General features: G+C 41.6%; 1 protein-coding gene across 9 annotated transcripts in view; it reads right to left on the bottom strand.

Moving 5' to 3' along the window:
• Positions 1 to 26,241, bottom strand: part of ST3GAL3 (ST3 beta-galactoside alpha-2,3-sialyltransferase 3) — a 196,927-nt gene that overhangs the window by 63,755 nt on the left and 106,931 nt on the right. For all 9 annotated transcript variants that reach the window (XM_064516100.1, XM_064516098.1, XM_064516097.1 and 6 more), the window contains 2 exons: positions 16,641 to 16,735; positions 2,714 to 2,777 (listed from right to left, as the gene is read on the bottom strand). In XM_064516100.1, the coding sequence (XP_064372170.1) occupies positions 2,714 to 2,777; positions 16,641 to 16,735 (159 nt within the window). The remainder of the gene's footprint in view (positions 1 to 2,713; positions 2,778 to 16,640; positions 16,736 to 26,241) is intronic.

Below are 26,241 nucleotides of genomic sequence, written 5' to 3'. Positions count from 1 at the left end.
TAAAATGGAGGACCCTAACATTTCCCATGACTAATATCCCTCAGAGCTAAATCCTTCTCTCCCGCTCCTCTTTGAATTCATCTTTTCTGCACTCCAAATACAAAGCCTTTCTTCAGCTCTCAAGGGGTGAGCAAAGCAGGGAGGTCTGGACTTTGTCCCTGACTAGGGAGCAGTAAAGGAGAGATCAGAACCTCAAGACCCTGCTCCTAGCACATAAGAGCCACCACAGAGAAGAACTGTTGGCTCCACCTTCGGGCTTGAGATAAGATGAAGAAGGGCATAAGAGCTCCACCAGCTCTTCTGAAATCCAGAAGAGCAGACATCCATTGCTGCCAGCACTGCGATTCATCAAGTAATCACAGCAGAACAACCATCTGGGAAGCACACCCAAGTATTCATCTATCCCTGCTCATCAGGGAGGTTTCCAAGAGCAGCACCAAGATACCCATACCACCTCCAACAGTGCTCCAAGCCTTCCTCTGTAATAATCCGTCCGCTGTAATTCCATCCACCTACTGCTTTGGGCTCTCCCTTCATGGCTTTCTACCCTAAGCCTTTTTTGTCTCTTCCTCACACGCCAGGTTCAATCTTTCCTCTTTAACACCTGCTCGCTTGGTAGGACTATGGGAGATGTTCGGCTGTCAGCAGTGTACGCAGCAGCTGGAACCAAATAGACAAGGGTGCACATCGTCATCAAAGGCTGGCTCAGGAGATGTGAGAAATGAGACTTAAATTACTTTCACTCCATTTGAGGAAAGGAACATGTGCTGCCCAGGAGACAGATGTATGATGCGACCCATTTGTCCCACAGAACTGGAGAAACAATCTACAGAGATGATAGTAGCTACCAGCAATTCATTTAGTCCTATCAACTCAGAAGATATCTTCAACCCTTCTCCAACAGTATCTGAGGTCTCCTTGGCCTCAGCTGTACAGCCCAGCACCCTGCACCATGGGAGTGCCAACATACGCAGATTGCACAGCTTCAACAGAGACTCTGAGCTCCCCATACTTGTGTTTCAGGCTGGTATAAGGAACATGTGCTACACAAGCAACATCACTGGTTTGCATTTATCACGGAAGTTCCTGAGGGAACAGCACTTCCCAAAGATACCTGTGTGTTTATAGGCACAGACACCAAAGCTTGATACCACAATGCTTCTGAAATATGTTTCTAACCTGTTCCTCAGTTCTCCTCTGTATTTGATTTCTCAGGGGTTTTAAACATGATACATTTCATGAAGGCCCGAGTGTTAGAACTTTCCTATCTCTACACCAAAAACATTACAAAGAATGAGAAAACAATGTGAGTAGCTCATGCTAGAGCGGCTATGTATCCTAACCTCCTGGGAAATGACCCAGTAACTTCAGGCAAACCCTTTCCACTCCTCACAAAAAAGGTAAGCAGCAAGAGTCACAATTACATGAAGTCTGATTGCAAGGATCTTCCACCTTTCCTCTATGTCATTAACACCAATATCCCATGAACAAACTTCTGAACGAGTCTATATGTGCATTTTCAAACACATTAAAATTTTAACCAGAGCTGAGATAAACCCCAAATAGGTGAGACTGAGCTGTGTGCAAAAATCTCTAACAAGGTCATCTGTAACGCAATTTTACCTTTTGGACATCATTTCTCAAATGAATCCAAACTGTGAAGGCTAACCCTATCTGGCACTGCTGGCAATACCTACAATACCCTATCTGGCTATACAATCTCAAAGCAACCTAAATTAGCACATGGATTGCAAAGAACTAAGAATAAACTTTCACACTGAGAGCAACTCGCAACTCCAATTACAGTGGACGAGCTCTACCATTGACACGAGAGATGCAGAGAGCTACGGAAAGGCTAGAAAAACCTATGAACTTGGTCATGGAAAAGTGGGCAGAAGGGGAGCTGGGCCAGGAAATTAAAACAACATGTTTGGAAAGCAGGAGCTTTATTGTTAGCCTGGGTTCAGGGAAAGACCACTGCTTCAAAAGGAACTGCACCAGAACTTTGAGAAGATCTTATGTCCCAGTAAAAGCCTCTGACAGCTTCTGAAAAGAACTACCTCTAATCCAGGAGGTGGCACTAAACCAAAACTGAAGGGCAAAGGGAAGGAAGGAAGGAAGGAAAAGCAAGGATGGAAAAGACTACACATCTATCATTGTGAAGCTAATCATAAATATGTCAATGAGTTTCTGAAGCAAGCTTTACAATAGGACTGAAAAAAAAAAATCAAAAGAGCTTCAATTCAAATATCTCAGGACCCAGGATAACTGCTAGCACATCATGACACAGGCCTGGCCAACACAATCAGACACTCCTGCTTTAAGAGCGAGGTATTAGTAAGACATTGTTAAAACAAGCCAGTCCCTCCTCTCCCTCTAAAGAGTTCCCTGTGATCTCGTTGCTTTGTCAGAGTGGCTGAAAAAGAATAATGCATTTATTGAAAACCTGCTATTTACCTATTTGAAAAATAGGCAATAGGCTATATTGTGACACCATATTAAATAAAAGCTTAGAAAACAGTCAAAAGTAAATGCTTTTTTCTCTTTTGTTTGACCTGACAAAGGCTTCCAGAACTTACAGACTGACTGGACAGAGGACTGTTTTCAGCTCCTGACCTGCCCCTAAAACACAGCCAATCTCTGGAAAAATTTATTTAGGCCATGTGGAAAATAATCACTATTATTCCTTCTACTCTGAAAGGTCTCATCTTACCTGTCAAGAGCTGGAGTTAGGCGGTAATCTTTGGTTGCTGACAGGATGGCTTTGATCAGATTATCTGGAGAGAAAGGAAGAAGGCATTCTTAGTTGTAATGGAGACGAAAAACAAAGTGGTGTCAAGCAGCATGAAGCAGTTATTCCGAGGAACTGAAACAAGGTTCATTTTAGGAGTAAACACAAACTTACATATTCCTGTTTTCTCTGGGCAATGATCTTTACATATGAACTGCAAAGGTATGCGGTACCTGTGGCAAATGGTGCAAGTGACTTATTGTTACTGCTTACCCCAGAGAGAGAGAGAGAGAGAGAGAGAGAGAGAGAGAGAGAGAGGAAAACCTAATATAGTTTAAGGCAGTGGTTTTGCGCTCACTTCCTTGATATTGCAGTCTCACAAACACTTCAGGCATGAGAAAGCTAATGCCACTGTTGATGCTCGCTTTCATAAAGTATCTAAGCAGCTGAGCAGTGAACCAGATACAGGAACAGATTCTGGTTAAAATTAATCCTTTTTATAGTGCTAGGTTAGTTTTAGCTTAGGTTCAGTTCCTCAGTCTGGCTTTTCTCCTGGCAGAATCTAATTAAATCATCATAGCTGCCTAAAGAAATGCCCACAGAACCACACAGCCTAAACTGATACCCAGTGAACATTGCAGCAACCGGATGGTACAAGTTATGCAAAGGTAGACACATGCCCTAATTAAATTTATTAAATTACAGAAGTACAATGACCATACATAAACAATTCTATAAACTATGGAAATTGTGGAGTCTGCTTCCTTCTAGATTTTGTCCTTCGTCCCTAATTTCTCCACCTCTCTCTTCCACAAAGCTCCAAGCTCCTTCACATGTTCTGCCTAAGGCCAAGAGGCATCAACGCTCTGGGGCTAGTCTAGTTCTACAGATGTACCAATAACTCCAGAATGGCTGTACTGGGTCAGACAAAAGGTCCACCTATCTCCAAATTCTGGCTCTAACTGTGGCCTTAAGCAGATGTCAAGGAAGAGCAGAAGAAAAAGGCAAACATACATATTATTTCCCTGAAATACTCTTTGAGCTTTTAATTATTTTCAAACCAGGGAGTTCATGAGCAAGGTATAGTTTCTATGTATCTGGCAACTCTCTGTGATTTCTCCTTTATGAGCTTAACCAGTATCCCCCCAGATACATACAGACTTTCAATCATTTCCTTTTCCTGGGTTTGAACTCGGTTTCTACTGGCTACATTTACACTGCAAAAGACTGTGAACAATCAGTCCCTTTCCACCCTCTTCATGCAATTATAAATATCTATCATACCCTCCCGCTGAGGGTATTGGCCAATTAGTTCAAAAGTTCTTTGGGAACAACCAGTTGAAAGGAGTGAATAAACTTCATTTATTTAATAAAGACAAAAATGGTTCTCAAACATTACAAAGATTGATATCCAGTGGCTGTTTGTAAAGAACGTAAAATAATGTGCCTAACAGATGCTCCTTACTGCATTTGGCACAATTAGGGGAGTCCCATTAAAATAAAGAGTTCTGTTCTTATTTACTACCTGCATGACATTACTCTGTAAAAAGCACAGGCTGAGGGTATGGGATAGACAGAAGCTGGAGACAGTTCATATGCCATGAAATTGAGAACCTGAAAAACTGGTGAGACAAGGCAGGGGAGTAAAGGTGAGAGACAGAAAACCTCTGATGGTTACTAGTAGATTTGGGATCGTTTTCAACATGGCATTACTGATGTTCCCAGCCAACCAGTGTTACAAGCTGGACTCTGTGATTACTTTCAGAAAATCACACTTTGGAGTAGGGCAGGGAAAGAGGCTATTTATAGGGTAAAAGCAACTTATTTTGCTATCAAAAAAGTGCTTTTGTTTCATTTTCTTTCATTTGAAGGATTCCTTCTGCCACATTGGCAGCAGACTCCCTCTCCAACAGGAATGCTATTTCCAAGTCTTCTGCAACAGCAGTAGGTTGCTGTGACCTCTAATGGCACCATGCCACAGTCCTCTCCTTGGCCTGTCTCATACATTCACTTTTACTGAATAGTATATGTTACTGTGGTTGTTTTCCCACACAGTCTCCCAGAAAAAAAGATCAAAGGATTGCATCTCAAGGGCTGTAGCCTCCCATCTACCAAGCTTTTACTGTGTCAGTTTGTTCCACTACCCAACAAGTAACACCCCGCACTACCTGGAGGCCTACGATCATGCTATATTAAACAGCACACTGAATACAGCTGCCTAATGCACTCAGATAATTCCATTTTACTCATCTTGCCAGCTAATTAGAGAATGTTCACAAATTAAACATGACTACTTCAGGACTGGATACTGCAGCATTTGGGATGAGGATACTTCCCGTTCCCATCATCTGGAGAGAAAACACGAAACAAACAACAATTTCATACATTCAGTACAGATTCTGAACAGCCAAAAGTGAGAAATCTCTTCAGCAACGCCCTCCCAGACTAATATATGGCATCCAAGAGGTTTGGAAGTTGCACAGATCAGAGTGTTAGCAGCCAAAACTGCTGAAGTTCAATAAAAGACAGTTTTTCACTGACAAGCGTTGACTTGCACCAGGTATGAAGGGGGCACAGATGCCCTCAGCGCCAATTTGTCTAGTCTAACATCCTCTCTGGAACTCAGGAGCAGGAACCACAAGCACTAAGAGGGCAAGCTAATGGCTTGGGCAGGGAAGAGGCACTGGATCTTTTAGATAGAGCTGGAGCTCTTCTAGAGATGGACATTACTGTTGTTGGTGTGAGCACTTATACTTGGTGTCTTGCTCACTGGCACCAGGATCCAAGTAAAGGCCAAGACCTCCTTCAGAAGAAACTTCTGACACTTCTGGGGCAAGGTTTGAAGGCCCAGCAGATGCTCCTGTGGCTGACATGTGGCCTTGAACAAAAACAATGAAGATACCTGCAATAGGAACCACTGGCAACATCTTTCACCACAGCTGGGTAAAGGTGGAGTGTTACTTGGAATGATTATGGCAAGGACCACTATCATAGACAGCTGCCTGCAGGAAACAAAGCAGTGTTTATGTCCAGATTATGACTAAAAGAAGTCAGGTAAGCAGACTAATCATGTGAAAGTTAATTATGAAGCATTCTTTCTCCTGGGCAAGTGAGAAACTGAAGGAGTGCTGAGCATACTCTGCGTTGTATACCAACATACTATGTGACATTAATGGGTGCAAAAGCATGTCACAAATGCTAAAAGAAAAATCCTCCCTGTTTGAAGTGACAGGGTATGTGCACAGCCACTGGGTGAAGACTGATGACTCGAGGACTGAAGAAAAGTTTTGCAAGGATAGAAAAGAAAGGCCACGTCTTCAAGACCTGAACCAGTGAAGACTGCACCAGTGCATGCGCAACATGATCTCCATGATGTAGGCAATAAGTGACAAGTGCTATCTCCATGCAGCAGCTTCTGGACAGATTTCAAAAAGCACACTATAGGACAGTGGCAGAAAGATGCTAAACTTCTAAATCATTTATACTAAATCGGTATCTGATTTAGCAGCAAATCTGATCTCCAAAAGAGACCTCATATGCTACACCTCATTCACAAAACACCTCCATTTGGATGGGACAATAGTGGGAACAGCTGGTATCTACAGTAATGAGTTTCTCTGGGGTAGGCATAGTCTCAAGGGAGAAGGATGGAGCTAGCAATTGGGACCTACTTGCATTGAACACAACAAAGAATGAAGGACTCAGAACAGAGCAATCCAAAATCACTGTGTCAGGGGAGCACATTTTGTTCCTCATAATCATCAGGTTTTCTCCATCAATCTCTTAAAAAAAAATTTTTTTTAAGGCACCAGCTGAGTATGGCCCTTCCTTTAATATGGGCCCATTCTTAAAAACAATATTGTTCTAGTACAGCAACAGCTATGCAAACAATTTGGGTTTTTTTGTAGAGGGTTTACCCAGGTTGTGAAGAAACCATGGCACCGATGCAGACACAACACCTGCCTAGCCACAACTTCTCTCTTGCTTGGCAAGTGAGAAGAACAGACACAGTGGTGGATGTGCTCTGCCTTGTGCACTAGTGCATCAAGTGGGAGCCAGGAGGGGCCTGAGCGTACATGTTCTGAGGGCTACAAAGGAAAAATCCTTCTTGTTACAGGCAGCAGGTGTGTGTGTGCACTCACCACTATCACTTCCAGGGCCCAGGCACACAGCCAGCTCAGGAGACACAGCCCTAGTCAAAGAGGTCTCTAATTCTCTGAGGACCGTTTCCAGTCTGGAAGAGACTCAGCTACTTGTGCACTTATACTTCTTCCCTGCCACTCCCCTCCGCTGACCAGTAGGGATAAGAGGTGAATCCAGCCTTGAAAGCCATTCTATCTTTGGCCTCTTAGCTGCCAAACAAGCAACCCCGCCGGTTGTGTTGTGAAATACAAACTTCCCGCTGGAAACTGATTTAAAACATCAAACTCATCTCGCACTGATCATCCCACAGCCATTCATTGGCCACAGATTTGGAAACTTCCTGAAGGCTGAGTAAACTGAACATCAACGCCTCTTCCTGTGTACCGTTATTCCTATTCAGCCTCGTGAGATTTGAGGCAGACATTACCAATATTAACCTCTTCTTCCAGCCTGTAGTCAAACCGCAATGTTTAAATGGCAACAGAAGAACAAACATCCTTAGGGCTGCAGACGTTTGCTGTCTTGGGACTGGAATACATCTCAGCATGAACTTTTCTCTGGACAGAAGTCCCGCGAATGAGAACCTACGTCCTACAAAGGATGCTGGTGCAAACACCTCAATTGCTATTATTTCTGTGATTTTGCATGTCCTACAGAACCTTGTAAACTAACTTGTGTACAAAAATAAAAGTTAAAATAATACAAGTTCACCTCCGGTCTGCCTAACAGCCTGTGATTCATCTCTCAAGGAAGCCAGAAGAGTGTGTTCCTCTGTTCAACATGGGGAGGCAAAGCCCAGTGTGTGACACCAAGGAACAAGGAGAACAAATCACAGGAATAGCCCTTTTGTCCAGTTGCTCCTGCTTATGATTCCTGATCCTCTGCTTCCCACTGGTAGAGCTTAGAGAGCAGTGCAAGTCAAGAGGGGTGTCCCACCTAGCTGACAGGGGCCTCTGCCTCTCCCCAGCACTGAGCTGCATGAGAATCATTTTGCTTTTGTCATTTCCCAGCAAGTCAGTGACTCATTAGCTGCATCTTTGGATGGCACAGTCACTGAGCCCAAAGCTATCTCAGCAAGACACTCAGTTTTCAAGACTGTGCCCAAAGCTTCTCCATTCAAACAGAATGAGATTCATTATTTAAATCCCAAACCAGTGGGGAAGACATTAGCCCACTACAGTGGGGTTTTGGAACATAAAGCAGACACAGAATAAGGTCTCTAGATACACAGAAGCACCAGAAACCCACCCCTACCTCTCCAGCCATCACTAGCTCCTTGTAGCAATGCTCAAGCACAAGATTTCTTGGTCAGGTACTTGTGGTGCAGAGGTTATCTGCATAAGCGGAGTGCTGCCACCTTTTTGCACAAAGGCTGAGCTCTTCGCTGGCAATGGCTCCGCATCTCCCAGAGGCTGCCTTCTGCCTCCCATACTTTAGTAGTATATGGTAAACTATTTCATCAAAACTCATTCAATCCTTTCCCAACAGGGTCATCACCTGTTGGCGAGGTGCTGCAGCCTGTCCCTGCTAGCTCATTACCTATTTTAGCTTCAATATCTTATGTCAGAAAGAGCACCTCACACTGCAGAGGTTCTGCTTACATCAAACCATCCATATGTTAGATACAGAAACACTACATACTGCACAACCTTGCCCTCTGGACCTCTCTCATATATGAGCTGTTTAACTCTAGTCAAAATATTAGGCACCTGAACTTATACCAACAGTAAAAATGTGGCTTTCATACAATCCTTTAAGTCAAAGACCATCATGTGATACATATATTTGCATGCATACAGATAAATAAATATATATAAATACACATATTCTTGAATTCACTCTCTCAGGTCCTCCACCTGCTCTACTCACTTCTGAGAGCAGTAAATGTCATTATACTCCAACCAAACTTACTGAAGGTCACAACGCAATTAAGTGACATATCTAGTAAGGGCCTTGACTGCTAGACAAGGAGCCCTCTGCAAGGGCTTTCATCTTCAAATAATCCTCTGGCTTACATGTTCTTCACATATGTCTGCTGCCACTCTTTAATGATAAACTAAGGAAATGAACACCAAAACCCAGCATTTTCACCCCCACTTCTCCCCATTATTAAATAAAGAATACATTACCAGGGCAGGTAATCTATGACAGTTTTTCATAGCCATCATTTCTATTTTTTATAGTTTTTCTTGTCACAAAGAATTTAGATTATTGGGAAGAGAGGAATAGCATTTAACCCATTTGTCTAACAACCACTATGCACACTGTATCACTACACAGACAGAGCAATATGCCTCTGCACATTTCCTCCCATCTAGAGTAGGAGTTGACTACATTTATCTAAGAACCCTGAGTTATCATGACATACTCTATCAGCTTTTCCTTATAACATTGGAAGATTCAAACGCAATTCAGGACTGCATGATTTCTCTGAACTCAAGTACATCTTGACTTCAAGTTGACCCTGAAATTTTCAGACATTTGGAAAAACTAAAAGTAAATAGTTAGAAATTAGGCAGGCAGTGACCACACAGTGAGAACCAGCCTAAGTCTGAATTCTAGCATTTTTATCTGTTATTTATGTGGAAGAGTGGAGACCTTCACTGTAAATGTCAACAACACTTAACGCTGTTTTTTCTAATGCATAAGCTTCTTGCTCGTATCATTAAAAAAAGATGGAGACCTTTTCACTCCCCAGGGCTTACCGCAGGCATCTCATAAGATCTACCTTCTGCCTGTCTTAAAAATAAGCAAATTGGGCTGTTCCTGCACTCTTACATGGCAAAGGGAAGAGGCTCTGATTTTTAGAGTTGTCCATACCAGCCATTTTCCTCAAAACCCAACAAGTCTATATATCCTTATTGCCAGCACTAAGTATTTGAATACCATGTATTAAGGTCGGGGAACTGTGTATCTCTGCAATCCTTCCTGTTTGTCCTGAGAGCCATGGTCATTGCCCATCTCTGCAGTTGGTCAACTCCGTATCTCTGTGTCTCCATATCTTTGTAACCTCCATATCTCTAGCCATCACTTGCACAGGGCACTGAGCATAAGCCTCAGCTTTTGGGAATATACTGACTACAGTCAGGTTGATAGACATCCCTAAAGCATGCCAATCTCTTCTGCATATAGCTCACTGATCCGAAGATAACAGAATGCCACCTGCATGTCTGCTTCATGAGGAGAATAAGTTTATTACTACTTAACTCCATCAAAATTAAGGGTGAAACAAATCACAATTTTGCTTACATCTTGTTTAGAAATAAACAGCTTAAACATTATTTACACTATCAGAAAGTTTAGCCCTGTATAAAGCGCCTTCTTCAGGATGTTGCTCCTTAATGTTTTGTTCCTTATGGGAGCATGAGGAGTGATGTTCTAGACAAGGATTGCCACCACAGGGCCCAGCATGAGGCCACGGACCCAGGTCCCACAGTGCACACTGTCCAACTCTCTCTCAGAGCAACCATGTCCAACTGCAGCCAGGCAACTTTATTTGTATTTTAGTGAAGCTACAAGTCCAGTGAGTAAAACAGATAAAGTCTTAGAAATTTACTGCACCACTCCTTTTTATTAATTAGCTGATTTTTTTCCCCTCTGCGTGAGGTCTACACAGGAGAAAGTAGCTACAAAGACTCCTGAGACTTAGAAGCACATTGCTAACATGTGAACTGGCTCTCAAAGACAGTTAATTACAAACTGCAGAATTCTGTCCTCAAATCAGCTCGTGTGTGTAAATACAGGAGAAAGAATAGTTTCCCAAGGTCATTAGCTGTGCCAGGTTTAGGTGGCTTATTTTAGTTATACTTTACTAGCAACACTACTTAAAAACAAACACTTCCATTGATGATTTTTAATGCTATTAGGACAACGTGCATGTAGTGTTTCATAGATCCAAAACGAAAAACAAATGCAAGAAAAAAGACTGAAGCAGCATGTCCCTCCCTGACAGTTTTGGGGAAGCTCAGCATGTGTTAAATTTAAGCTCCAGAAAGCCCTCAAAGTCTCTCTTTTTTTTAAAAAAAAAAAATATAAAGTACATAAAATTTGGACTCTCTTGATTTACATTGCAGTTTTAGAGCCTGCAGGGATTTTTTTCAAGCTTTTATTCACAACCAAGATTTTGTTTTTTCAGAATAAAAGCTTAGTTCCCAACGTAATCCCAGGGCTGGGAGAGTTGGAACATTAATTTAAAAAACAATTATGCCAGAAAATAGGCAACATTTTGCAGTAATCTTGCATTAACCAGTTTGATCTGAACTCTGGTCTGATGCACAGGAAGCAATAAAGTCTGCAGAAACAGGCTAACTCACACCAAATGAAAATGGACCTTGAAAGATTCACAATGTGTCATCCAAAGACAAGTGGGAAAACAAATACAGTTAAAGAGGGCTGTTCTTCTCTTTGTTGCTGCATTTTTGATGGCCCTTCACAAGTGGCCAGGAGATGTCTTAAGGCCAAAAAATCCACCAACAATTATGACAGCAATTTCTCCTGAGTCTTACAGAAGCATTAAGATACAGCACTTCAAATTACAACAGCAAGAGAGTATCTGTTCTTCCCCGTGGGAGGTAAAAGACAGGGCTGATCTCCATGTCTCAATCGCACTTCAGCAATTCTGGAAATAACTTTAATACAGAGTCACCCAATTAACTGCAAGCTCTGGGTCCGAGATCTCCCTCGGGCACTTTTCTCACTAACTCGGGATAGGGACTATTCTTTTAGCACATTCAACAGCAAAGGATCCATTTTGACTGAACTGAGAGACTCCACTAGAGGGTCGCACTTTTATCAGGAGAGTGTTATAGACTGAGTGTTGATTTAAATAACTTCAAAATTCACAAAATAACTTATTTTGAGAGACTTTATTCAGTAAGAAAAGCTGATCCTCTACCTCATCTGAGAGTTTAACATTTTCCTCCCCTCAAGTCTCATTTAATTTCTTGAGGCTATAAAATCAGCTAGAGTCCCCAGGGAAACAGCAACATTTTTATAGATATATTCCCATGTGATAATGGCAACTATTACTAGTTTTGGTCAAATGTAAAATTCTAGTGTAATTCAGCTTAGAAATCTGCCTCGATCAAACTGGAGAAGAAATAACCATCTTGTATTAATACCTGCTCTGAACAGAATCATCACGAATACATGTGCGTACTTCTTGCTTATTTGTTAAGGAAGAACATATGAAGAACGAAAGAATGCTCACAGTAGGAAAAATCAGCCATACAACAGAGAGCAGCCAGCAAAATAATGACAAAGTTGAAGAACTAGAGCAAAAAAGAGATAACCTCATTATTAAAAAGACCCAGTCAAAAGACGGGGAAGGTGTCTGCATGTAGTATTACAGCCTCTATAAAGAGCCGGAAGAGTAGGTTGGGAAAGACCTACTTTTCTGACAGTTTTTCTTTGGGTCAGTTGTAAGTTTCAATTGTGATGTCCAAACAAATATGTTTTCGCAAAGATAAAACATTGCTCATGCCAAGAAAGCTGATGTGGAAGAAAGAAAACTATGCAAGAAAAGAACATGAAAGCAAAGAAGAGATTTTCTCCCGATAGCATTTTGATATGCCAACTTCTGCACGCCTGAAAATTCTACATTTTCACTGAAGGTGAATGACCTCTGTCCCATGAGACTTATGAAACCACAGTTAAGCAGCACTGAACTACAGTTCTTCCCAGAAGCACACATACAAAGGAAAACAACCAAATAAAAACCAAGTATGAGAACAATTAACCATTGCACAATGCATCTACTAGGGTTGGTGCTCTGGGCAGGCTTGATTTCTTTGTCATAGAGGGTGTCACTAATTTCAGATGTCTCTCTTGTATTGATGAAAATATGAAGTTCCCTGGCCAGTACTACATGCTACATTTGATAAAACTATAGCACTTCAAAAACATTCCTAATATTCTTCATTACAGTGGGGAAAAACTGCTTTTGGATCCCTGGTGGGATGCAAATTCTGGGATAGTGACAAGACAGTCACTCCCTAAGAAATAAACATCCCTTCCAAAGACAAACTGATGTAGAGCCAAAAAAAGCAGCTTCTCTGCCTAAAAATGATCTAGCCAGAACAAAGGTAGAAGTGAAGACCTATAATTACTGCTACTCAATGATACAATTACTGACTAAATGCATGGAGGAGATACTACAACAGGATCTTGTTGGTTGAGATTTTTAGTGCATGCTATGCCGTATGTTTTTGCTCAAGTTCAAAAACACTGCAGCAACTCTCCCATCCTCGTTACACAGAGAGGATGCCAGATACCAGCTACTCTTCCTCGTGAAAGCCTTTTATATTCTCTAAGCCATATCTAGTGAGAAATCCTATTAACAGTCAGGTATTTCTCAGTCTTGTTTGCTGCTCATTTCCAAGCAACTCTAGCTTTAGCTAGAAAGGTAAATTTAGGGAGAAGGCCTTCTGTGATTAATAATCTCACCAACACTATAAACAATGTTTCTGTTACTTAGTCATTGCCAAATTTAATATTGAAAGCATGCTGGGGAATCTCTGGAAGAACACGGACAGCATGCGCTTATTCATCCCTCCATAAGCTACACTGATAGAAACAGTTGCTAGAAAGGGATGCAAACACAAAAGAAGAATTTCAATTTAAACAGGCACCCCCTCCCCCATATAACTAGCTAAACAGCTTGAGATTGCTGTGGTCTCCTTGTTCTTCACAGAAAAAGCTGCTAGAGCAAGCTTGGATGGTGCTGGGAAAGAAACATAACTAAGAGCAATTTAGACACTTTCAAATGGTGAAACGCGGGAGGCACTCCAGCATCCAAGCTAACACTGAAACAATAGCCGGGGACATGGGAGGGTGCTCAGCCGTTTGAGATGCCTCCTGCAGGACGTCTTGGCATTTGTAGCTTTAGAGTTCCAACAAGTTGTTACAGTTTGATCTTCTTGCCAACTCTTAAATTGGCTAATTTCATTGTGTGTCCGAAGGATACCCCTCACTTTCGCTATATCCACACTAATAAACTAAATGGGGGCCAAATCAGGAAATGAAGGGGAAAAAAAGGAGCATTCTTTAATGAAGAAATGCTGAGTGTTGAGCTTTCTGTTCTACTGCATACATTTTAGCATCTGGAGATGGAAGAACTGTCATTACAATCAGATTTTGGGGAGAAGAAAATAAAGATCTCCGATGAACTGTGTCCAAATGATCGGTATAATGCCTTCTCTTTGATATGACTGCCTTTAAAGAGCAGTAGTCCTGAAAATTTCTGAGCCATTTCTACTCTTTTACATGTAATTTATATAGATGTTTTACTCCAAATTAGTGCAGCTCCATAAATCACGCTCCTCAAAAGCTCCTTTCCCCTAAAGACTGCAAGACTGGAATTGTTCCTTGTTGGAACAATAACATCAAGTGATGGATGAAAAAGGACTTCTCTCAGCTTTTTTCGGAGATAAAGAAAAAGAGCTATGAGTATGAATTTAAAAACCTTTCAGCTAAAAGCCTGGAGAACAAAGGAAAATTTTAATAAGAGAAAGCAGAAATGGAGGATTATCTTCCAAGCTACCAAGAATCTCTTGACTTCCTAACTTCTGTACTTTTAAGCTACCTGGAAGAAGTTTCTAGAAGTTTCTTGGAATATGCAGCATTACTAAATGAATAAGTGAGCTCATCATGTAACTGTATTTCATAAAAAAGTCCTTTTGCATTTAGACTAGATCACAATAGCTCGAAAAGGTTAGGTGATGTTCAGAGTCCTCAGCAAAATCTTCCAATCACCAACCCAGTTAGAGCTGGTGTCTATAAACACCAAACACCTTTCACAGTGCGAATCCTGTTGGAAATCCCAGCTGTCAGTGTGAGCCCACAGAGCTTCCTAATGCACACTGCATAACCCCTGCCCCATCTGTTCCAACACAGCACGTCTCTCTACACTTTGTCAACCATCCTGAATACTCTTTTTTTTTCCCCCCATGCACATCCCACCTCTGATAGTCTTCATCTTGCACCAGCGCGTGACTTATCTCCACACTGCCTGCCTCGGTCAGTTGTTTGGATATCATTAGATTGCCCTGACCGAAAGCCCTAATGAGGTGCTGATCCCATCATCAAATCACTCAGCTCAGCCAGAATGTGTCCCGCGGGTCGGCTAGAGAAGACTGATGCAAGAATTCCAAGTGATGTGTAACATGAAAGGGCGCCATTCGCATTGCTAGGACTCTCAGCCTGTCAGCACAGCCATTAGAAATCCTGGGTTACAGCGATTTATAATTCAACCCTCCCACACACAGAAATTGCTCCAGACTGAAACTTGGCACAAAATTTAGTCCCAGGAGGACATTAAAAAAACCCACCACCATTCAACTGTTTCCGTCCCATGGCTTCAGCTCTCAGCCATTTAAATAATGGCAATTTCTCATTTCTCTTTTTAACTGAGGAAATCCAATATAAAACACCAGATTTACATAACATTGCAGTGGTGATACAAGCTGGCAACAAACCCAGGAAAGAGGCTGCCAGAGCTGTTCCGTCATCCCCTTTTGGTGAATTTGTCCATTTGGATTCCATTTAACAGAATGATTTTTATTAGGTCTAGCTGACATCATGTGTAATCTGCAAATCCTATCTCCACCCTGGTCAGGCAGCCTGCCCTAGCCTTCTACACCTTGGGTGCCTGTTGGAAGGCAACAAGCCCTTCTGCGCCCAATATAGCACTGCCATTTGTGCTGCCATTGTTATTTTTTATGGCTTCTGCTGCAAACTCTGCTGGTTGATTTAGAGGACAGTAATTAGGTGCTTAATGAGCTGCAAGAGACTGACAGGACAAGGCAGGGACACATACAAAGCAAAGAAGGGAATTAACGCAAGCCAGAAGAAATGTCAGTAAAGTCTTTGTTTTAATCGGAGATTGTTCTGACAACTGCCACATCTGCTTGCAAGGCTGGAGAGAGAGACAAGCAGACCCAAGCCTATTGGGGCTGCAGTCCCATCTCCACCAGGTATTTTAACTCCAAGAGGAAGGCCAGCCATCTGTAATCTTGAAAATAAATGAGACTCCTGGAAGTCAGCAGCTAGTCACTGCTGTGAGTATACCCTTTCTGCCCCACCGCTATTCACCCAGAGGCCTCTGGTGGCAGCACATGCAGGACGGTGAGCAGCCTGTCTCACCCACATGAATATACATACCATCTGCTGGGATGCGCTGCCGACTCCCTCTCTCACCACCACCAGCACTACTACTGCCCTCCCACAGCGTAGCCGAGGTGCAGCCTCTGCCACCGCACTCCAGCTGGAGGTCAGGGCATCGTAGCAGATCATCACCAAAGCATCTGAATAGATTTCTTCTTTTTGTTATACAATATGATCAGATGCTACCAGACGAAAGCAAGGATTTGCACCAATGGTCAGCCCAGGTGTTCCAAAACTTTAGGAAGAGCATTGTTACCTGTTCTTCAAAGAAATATTGACGAAAAGGTACTTTAAATCAGTTTGGACTCTTGCTGCTGCTGTCAGCAGGACACTACAAACTACAGCAGTCAGTGATGTCAAAATGCTCCTTCCAGAACACGGTGGTAGGTCAGAGCTAGCATTGTTGCACTAACTCTCTCCACAGACTAAACCACATATCCTAAGCCCAGCCTGAGCTCCACCCTCCATATAGTGCTGATCTGGAACAGCAAAGAAAGCACAGCCTGAAGGACCAGCTGAGCATTCAAAACAGAAAAACAAGATGGCAGGGCAGACATCTGCAGAACCATCTTTTTTTTCTAACAGATGTATAGTTCTCTCATACCTTGTCCTTTAATTCCAAAGGGAGGTACAAAGTCCCTGATACGTGCCCATTTCCTGAAGGAATCATCCAAGAACATTGGTGCCGGCTTGGAGAACCTGAGAAAACCAAAATGAGAAAGAAATTAACTCCTTAACTAGGAGGAATAAATTTCTGTAGGATCGTTGAGAGTCCCCATACCTAAGTGCTGATTCTGCTTTCTCACTGGTAGCAGAACAATGTGGTGGATTTCACTTTTACTGAAAAATGCCTGTAGTGGAAATGAACGCGTCAAGTAGGATCTGTGCCACGAGGACACCCAAGACACTCGAGTCATCGGTCCAGCAATCCCTTCCCCTCAACAATATAGAAGGACATGCCAAACTTACTAACTATTGTTTGGCTTTTAATTCAGCTACTGTAAGTTGAAAATTGCAATGAGAGTTTAGACAGTTTTACTTTAAGCTTTGTAGGCACAAGACAATTTATATGCTGTTCATGCCAGTGTGTGAAAGTGTGTGAGGAACAGGTGCAGAGTTGCCCTTACACTGTTGGCAATATATATGCGCACTAGCACTGTACTGTGCAGGTGCAAATGCACTGGACAAATGCAGAAGTTATCTGCACTCAGGGCTGCTCCTACCTCATTCACATGCACACAAACAGCAGCTATCGTAACAAATGCAAGAAAGGAAATAGTACAAGAGATTAGGAAGTAGCACTTACTTTACAAAGAATAGAAATGCAGTACAGATTTGTGTTGTCTTCTGCATTCCTTAACATACAAATGATTCAAGAGATGTCATAGACCAAGACTTGTGACCTATCCAAAAGTCACTTGCAAAAAGAGAACTAGTCCTACTTAACTGTGCCCTTATGGAAATGCATCTTAATTAATGTCCTCAACAGAAACACAAGAGCCACTAAAAATTTGTCCTTTTTGAAACACTTAATATAGTGTTCAGATAAAAGGAAACAACTAGCACTTTGCATGCAAAAGAAACTATAGAAGTATTAATTTTCATACTGGCTAATTTTTAAGTGCATCAAAATCACTGCTAGCAAATATTCTAATACCTATTAGAAATCTCTTTACTTTACCGTATCAAAACGGTTGCAGGGATGTTCCTGATCAAAATCAAACCATGCTGTAGAAATGAAGAAAGGAGTTTACTGCATGTTCAGAGTCAGAGAGTGAATCTACTCCACAGCCTTATCACAAGTGCAACATATCCATGATCTGATCTAGATTTAACCTCACTAAATTAGGTAGTGGTAACAGGCTAGACATAAGGCACAGGTTTAACCCTCTCTTCAGGCTGGTCTTACCGTCAGCAGGCAACTCCATGCTGCTGCAATTAGATAACTGCTTGTACTTGAACAACCCTATTTAAGATAGATTTGTTGGCACTGTGCCACAGCCATATATACAGAAACTGTTTCAGATAGCATCACAGTGAAGAAATGATGGAAGAAATTCTGAATTGCAAACGGCTCAAAATACAGTGCAATCACAGATGCCCAGTAAATCGGAGGTTACAGAAATCTCTGAGAAGAGGGAAGAGAGAGACCAAGAGTATTTAACAAACTGAGAACAGAATGACTCAAACTCACCCATGCATACCGCTTCACATCCACTCACGCAACCTTTAATAGGATAATCTATTACCATAAAAGCAGGATGCACAGATTACATGGCTGATCTAGAAAGATAAGAATGTTTTTCTAGAGCACACAGGAGGACTGAGGATATGAAAAGGTTTATATAACTTTCTTAAGGAAAAGGTAGGGAAGATGTGATAGATATATTAGAACTTCTGACAATCTTAAGTAAAAACAAAAAAACCCAGGCCTACTTAAAAAAAAGAAAAAACCTGTATAAACAATTCTCTGAAAACCTCCTAAACTTTCAATAACCTGATAAATTAGTTCGATATTTGTATTGGTGATTTTTCAAGCATCTTGGTGCATGGAAATATTAAGTATTATGCTACACTGGCGGTCTCCAAGGAATTTTCTCCATCTCCTTCTGACATCTCTAGGAATAATCTGTACAGGATTCTCATATGATGCAAGAGCATTTATAACCTGAATGGCCGCAGCAGAGATGTTCACAGCTCTTCCTTCACAGCTATCTCTTCAGCTAATAGCAGAAGTCAGGTCCCACAGAATGGTCCCAATTTTCCCCAGCAGCAGCAGCCGCCCCAGTGAAGGAAGCGGCACTGCCAAGCATTGCCAGCACCGTTGTGTTGATCACTGAGCTACTCTGGTTGCTGCTGTGATGCACAATCTTCAGGATCAACTCCGGCCCTTCAAAAAGTGCGTATGTGAGCAGACTTTAGTCTGCTCTTGAGAGTCAAGAGCAGCATTCGCAGCATTCCCTACAATAATGCTAAAAGGTAGTAGAAAGTAACAAAGGAAGTATAAAATCAAGAACCCATCCACTTCAGTTGGATGATTCAAGAATACTGCACAAAAATGAAGATGCAAGCTGTAAGGTCAGACCTCACTCAAAAGTCAGTATTTATTTATAGATAATATTAACTGCCCTATTAATTGCCAGGAAGAGACAGCTTACTGTAGTCTGGTGCGCAGTATGGATGGCTCTCCCTAATGCAGATTCCCTCTTAGAGGGTGCCCGGTAAAGCCAGGAGGTCGGTTGGGTGCTCCTGGGAAGTCACTCCCCAAGGGGAGTCCCGAAATGCAGCCGAAGCACGAGCAGGGCTGATCTGATGCCTCTTTGGTATCTCTTCTGCATGGGGAGACCAGGGGACCAAAGTGGTGCCCAAAGAGCAGGGTGAAGTGACTATCAGTCTCGTTACTGGCTTTGCCACAAGCAAATTGAAGAATTTTCTAGTTAGGAACAGCGGCCTCAGGCCTCCTACTGTCATTTGGTAATATTTAACACTATTGTAAACAGAGCCAGAGAAATTGACTTTTAATTCACATTTTTGCTTTATTTAAGGGGCAGGAAAGAACAGTTTGGGGGAAAATATTATATCCATACGGGGAAAAAGAAGGAGAACGAAAGGATATTTAGCTTCCATAAATCTTGAAGGTAATTCCATTTTGGAAATATTAAGAGACCCTGAATGTTATAAGCTCATGATCTATGAAAAGCACTTTGTCACCTCAATAAATCAGAGCAGGCAAGAACTGATGTCCAGCAGTGACAGGGAAACGCTGTCTGCCAGACCTCTCCAGGAGCATGGCTGTTCTGTCTCGGCTCTGAAGTGTGTCTGGAATATTCTAGGACCCTTCAGGAAATATCACGATATGCCTCAAACAGTCCATGGGAACGCTCTCTGCAGAGCACCTAAAATACATTCCAAGGAATGTGTGGGAGATTGTCAAACAGAAAAATAGAAAATGTTTCTGAAAGATGTTAACTGTTGTATCTACTGAACAGCTTACACATGGGAAGCTGCATTTTACCTCAATCAGCTGTCACTGCTATCTAAAAGGCAGGTTAGCTGCACCAACAACCACAACTTTGGAACTTGTGCTCTATGGGCAAACAGCACATAAATCCGGAGTTTCAACTTTTCAAAAATCAGAGGCTTGAATTTGAATTTTAAGCACTTTCCTTCTTCCCCACACCAAATTCCATAACAGACATAATGCAATTTCATAGTACGATAGCCATGAAAAGATAAAAAATTTGAGTGTTCGTTGCACGCATTTACAACCTGCGCACTTCTGGGCAGAAACGCCAAAAATCACTAGCTTAAATGATATACCGCAGCAAAACAGCCAATGACATCTAAATACATTAAATGCCAGAAATGATAATTACAAGGTACAGTCCAAACTTCTCCCAGGTCTGAAGTTTGCATTCCTTATACAAAGACATTAGTAAAATCTCAAATACAATTTGTCACAGCATACAGCAAAAGGAAGTGTACTGCCAGGAAACTATTCTTAAAGAGCAATCTATATATACAAGAAAGTGTGATATAGATACCTGCCTAGGGGATTCTTGCTTATGCTACCAAAAAAAAAAAAAAAAAAAAAAAAAAAATCACATCTCCAGTTATTTTCCTATTGACAAGTAAGGAGAGCTGTGACCTCAAAACATTTCTACATGGAAGGCTGAACTAGCCTGTCTGAATCTATGCTGCAAGTTCTACATGAGGTAATAATCCATCATCACTTAAAATCAAACCCTAGAGGCATAAGAGCAATTTGTATTGTATGGGCTGAGACAGTCCTGCTCCAACACATACACACACACACACACACAGAGGTTTATATTTTGCTTTAGTTTAAAAGACTTTAGAGTAATGAAGCTGTCTAGCTGGGACAGAAGTCCCATAGCCACGTTTTCTGACCATTTCCATTCTGCACCTTGCTACTCAGATCCATTCACAAACGTTCCTCTTGGATGTGTGTTGACTTAGTCATTCAACATCAATAGTGCTAACTTCTCTATTAGGCAAATCCTAGATTAGTACCTCCTCTATCAAAGTATCTATTGAACAATTTCAGACATTTAAGCTGGAGCAGAATCTGCTCCTTACTCCTATCTGCTGTTTTAAAGGCAATTAATATAAAGACATAAATGCATAGAAGGGAATTAGCTAGACCAGAGAGATAATAGAATAAATAAAGCAATTGATAGTCTTTAGCTATAAGAAGGAGGGAGGAAAGAGACAACGTCAAGTCCCTGAAAGAGGAGAGGTGCAGATGGTACCATCTTTCTAGAAATCAGGGCACTAGGAAAAGGCAGATTGGCAGCCACTAAGCTCTGTTGTGGGCTCACTCCTCAAACATTTCCATGCACCGGTAGGAGTTCCACTGTTTCCAGTTTTTTTAAACAGTTCTGCCCTTCTGTTGATTTTTTAGTTAGGGAGAATCAGCAAAGAAAAACTGGAAGCCGAAGGAAAAAAAAAAAAAAAACATGCTAGAACCAAATGTTGAATATAACCTGCAGGTTACATTTGCAAAAGGGCATGGATAACTTCCAAAGAGAGTTTTTTCATACACAAAAGAGATGACTTATTTGTTCTGGCATGACTGCTATCCTCTCTTTTGTTCGCTTGTTCTCAAAAGCATCCACGGGTAGGCAGAAAGCACAAAATATAACAATTTTATTAATAAAATGGCTGAAATACAAACCAAACCTCAAAATACTCCAGCACCAAATAATTAGCTCCTTTCATACAGGCATTTACAAAAGCACAGAGAAAAACCTAAGCTAACTTTTTCCCTAGGGAGACCTCCAAGTATGTTCTCTCCTTTGCCTCCTTTCTCTGGGGAGCTGCATGGTTTCATAGCATAGGGAATAAGGAGGCTTGTGACATCCCGATTTCACATTTCTCATTGACACTAATCCTCTGTCAAAAATCCAAGCAGCTCAAAGATTCCTCAAGCAGCTGAAAAACTTAAGAAACTGCATTAATAAGGATTAACCCCATCTGACAACCAACATACTTCTTTTCCTAAATCATCAAATGAACGAGCCACAAATGGATGGCTGCAAGATGAAAATCTTTAATACTAGAGATCAGGCCAAAAGTTAAATTGATCTCAACCAACTGCAAAAATGGTCTGAAATAAATCAGATGCAATGAAGTAAGGACAGTTTAGCACACACTTGGGGGCTACGTTGGGTCACTGCCACCTATGGCTGTCATCTGGGCCCCCTCGGTCTTTTCTTGACAGTGAGTCACTGATCCCTGCCCATCTTTTCTCGGGTCATTCGTGACTTTTCAGCCTGAAAGAGAGACAACTGAGGATACCACCAGAGTCTGTAAAGTCCTAGACTACTTAGTCATTCCCCATACCGATGCCACTGATTTATACAACGGTATAATGTTACTTTGCTTTGCTCTCTATCCTTTCCTAACAACTCCCTACCACTTGGTTTGAGTTTTGCCCATTTTGTCCATTGCAGAACTTGTAATCAATTCTGCAAGAAGGACCATGAGTTATTAATGTTGGGTTTTTGGAGTGCCCGAGCCACTCCAAAAAAGCCTTTGAACCAACTTTATTCCAAAGATAAAGAAAAGGAAGGGGCAGCTAAGTCCATAAACCAAAAAATCCCCTACCCAGCTGCAGGCCCTGCAGCAGCGCTTGCAGTTATCCCAGCCTCCTCCACCTGACGATGTCTCCACTGAGCACCATCCGAGCCAGTCTGGAACATCAGACAACTTGTCCTCTGCTGTTTGTGGCCTAGCAGTTTACTTAAACTCATCAGTGAAGGCATTTTCCCAGTACACTGATCTTTTTAGAGCAGGACCAGTGGCTCCAACATACCTTAAAGGGCCTCCATACCCTACACTGTGGTTCATTCACAGAACTCATTGCACTTTGCAATAGCTGCCATGCTATTGCAAAAAAGATAAATATCCTGACTAAAAATGTGACTATCAGCTGTAAAAATCATGAAGTACTTCACTTGATTCAGGATCAGAAAGCATCAGCTCAAGGACCATGCCCAGTTCTGGACATCACACAAAAAGCATGAACGAACTGGCAAGGCTGTAGTAGAGCTATAAAAAAGATCTAAGGTCTAGAAAACATGACCTCTGAGGAAAACTAGAAATAAATGAATTTGTTTAGTCTAGTGAAAGGAGAATTGAAAGAGGACGTGATAAGTCCTTCAATATTACAAAGCTGCTGCAAAAAAGGTAGTATCTTCATATCCCTGATAAATAATAGTAGCAGCCCTGGGCTTAAAATGTCACAAAGAAAACATTAAACGTTAGGAAAAGTTTTCCTATGCTTGGGATTAGTATGCATTGAAATCTCTTACCTGGACACATATTTCAGCACCTCTATCAATCCTGTTACCTTCTTGCTTTATTTTTAACAACGAGTTTGCAAAAGCACCTATCAAGAATGGGTTAGTCATAGCTGTGCCTACTTTTAAGAGGGAAAATTAACTAGATGATCTTTTGAAGCTCTGCAGAGGTCAATTTCTTTTAAAAGAGTTTTCACACTGGGCTAGGAGGAGATGGAGAACCCCAAGATCTGCTCTGCTGTAGTTGGAGCTACCCTTCAGACTCCTTGGGACAAGTATTTACCTTCATATACGGTAATCAAATTCCAGTACAAACACAACTTCAGATAAGCAGCACATGGATTTTGCAAGCTTGTTGCCTGCCAAGACTGCTTTCTGTTTGTACCCTGTACCTTTGTGATAAACAGGAAGACACGTAAAGTTTAACCTTTCTACAGCCATTAATATCTTGTGCTTACGCACCACTGAGACATAGAATCAAAGACTCATTTAATATCAGCTCAGTTTCTCCTGCTAACTGACTCTACTCTGACATTCACAAAGTCTAACAAAGTGTCCTGAACAGCTTACCTACAGTGCCTCTATATAATGGAAATAATGATTTAGGGGATTTAAAAGTTTGAGATAAACTGTAAGAATTTAAAATAAAAAGAAATCAGTTTGCCTGCTCTAACAAAATCCTCAGTTTTTGCTAGTGATTCTTGAAACACTTAAGAAAACACACACACCTGCAAGAAGCTTGGTTTAAAGGTTGGAAAAAAAGCTATACGATCCAGACAAAGCAGAAACCTTGTCTTGACCTGCCTCACAGCACAGCATACAAGACAACAGGCAAAATTTGTCATTGTTCGCAGAACCCTCTAATACCAAGACACAATAAGGCAATGGGTGAAAAGCTGACTTTTAGACGTGGCTAGAATCATGTTAGTTTAAAAACCAGTCTCCTATCATTTCAATGTCACAGTTCGTATTTAATGTGTTATTGTCAAAAACGCAGGATTGAATTACAGCTAGTTTTTCCTACCAGAAGCCAGGTGGGGTGTTCAAGGCCTCTGAGTAAGCACTGAGCCAAATAGATGAGATTACAGTTCCACGGTATTTGGAAACATGATGAAGGTGAGCAAAAGCAGACTGTAATTGCTGTTTGAGTTTACAAAGCCTTCTGAGCAAAAAATAAAGCAGATGGGGAGGGAAGGCCAAAGGGTCCAATCCTTCCTTCTGGCAAAAAGGCTCAACTCGCATTGAAGATGCCAGCCAGCAACTTTGCCAGTTAGCCAAGGTTTAGCACCATCACGTTCCTGCTCACACTTCAGCAGGACAAGAAGGAGACTGCTGTTTCTAACGAAAAAGAGTAGTAGTCTAGGCTAATTGCTGCTCTGCAACACTGCAGTACAGAAAAGCAGGGAATCTGATCTTTCTGGTGGAGATCTAACATAGGTTCCAGAAGACTGCAGGTGATAGGCCCAGTTCACTAACCTGTTGTCCTTCATCATAGATCCTAATTACACGGTCTATTAAAAAGTAGTGACTGCATTTGCTTTGATTTTATAAAACCACCCTATTGTCCTCTTTGTTCTGCTTGCAGAGAAAATGTAGTCCACAGCCACTGCATTCCCAACAACCCTACTGGACCCAGGTGTTCCTTCCTGCTACTGCTGGCATGTTTGATTGCTCTGAGCTGCTGGTAGCCTCTTGTGGTAAATGCATACCAAATTGCCATTCACTGCTCCAAAAGCCTTTGACATTGTTTCCTTCTTCCACATTATTTAATCTATGTATACTGTATCAGAGCAATTTCCAGACTTGAAAGTATTGAAGGGAACAGTGAAATTCTTAGTGGCCTTCATAAGGAATAATGATGACATTGTAGAAGGAGCCTGGAATAGTTAATTCCTCTGTCTAGCACATGTAATTTCTGTGCACGTATGTCAAGAAAGCTGAAAATAAATTGGTACATGTTTAGAGAATAGGACAATGATGAAAACAAGGAAGCTACTGTCATCAGCTAAACTAAAAGCATGTAGACTGTTTAGCTTAGCCAAGCACAAGCAGAGAGCAGATGTGACTGCTCTCTTTACATACAGCACAGGGGATGCAGCGAGGAAGGAAAAGAGCTATTGAAGCTGAAGAACAAATAGGCACAAAAGACAAATGAGCATGACTTGATCATGATACAGCTAGCTGAAGATGGGAATAAGGTCACTAATGTTTAAAATGGAGAAGTTCCAAGACAGCCTTGTAATGGAAGCCGAGGAAGACAGGAAAGTGCAGAACAAATTACTTGAGGTGAAGCTTGGTCAGTTTGTGAAAGGGATCATATGATTTGCTGTTTGCATAGGCAAGGGAAGGGACTCCATAATCCTTCTGGTTCCTGAATGCCCCATGTTCCTTCACTTCTGGCACGCTGCTCTGCTCCAGGTCAAAACTCTGCCTGGGGCAAAACTCTCCTGTGTTAAAGTCTAACTGGAGTGAGGAGGCCTGGCAGCAGCAATGTGTGTTTCAAGCATCATTATTGAAACAGAACAGGCTCTTCTGAAAGAGAATGGTCTTACTTTTTCAAGATTAATTTACTTCCAGAATGATCAATACCGTTTCAGAACCCAGGCAAAAAATTCTTATCAAGATTCCTATTAAGATGATACAGGAAATATTAATCTGCTGCGAAACATGCCATGGCATTAACAGAAGTTTGGTCAGCTCTTCTGACTTTATTACACATACCACAACATTCTGAAATGTTCCAGTGGTCCCAGTTCCTTGTATCACATTCCTGGGAGAATCTCAACTTTCATATAAAAAATAGAAAAAGGATTTTCCTAGCTCTTACCGTTGGAAATGAGACCTCAATATCCAGAAGACAAATAAAACGAAATCCTTCAT

Source organism: Dromaius novaehollandiae, chromosome 8, assembly GCF_036370855.1.
Source record: "Dromaius novaehollandiae isolate bDroNov1 chromosome 8, bDroNov1.hap1, whole genome shotgun sequence".
NCBI classification, from domain to species: Eukaryota; Metazoa; Chordata; class Aves; order Casuariiformes; family Dromaiidae; genus Dromaius; species Dromaius novaehollandiae.
Note: the sequence above shows the minus strand (reverse complement) of the source record. Positions and strands in the feature narration are given on the sequence as shown.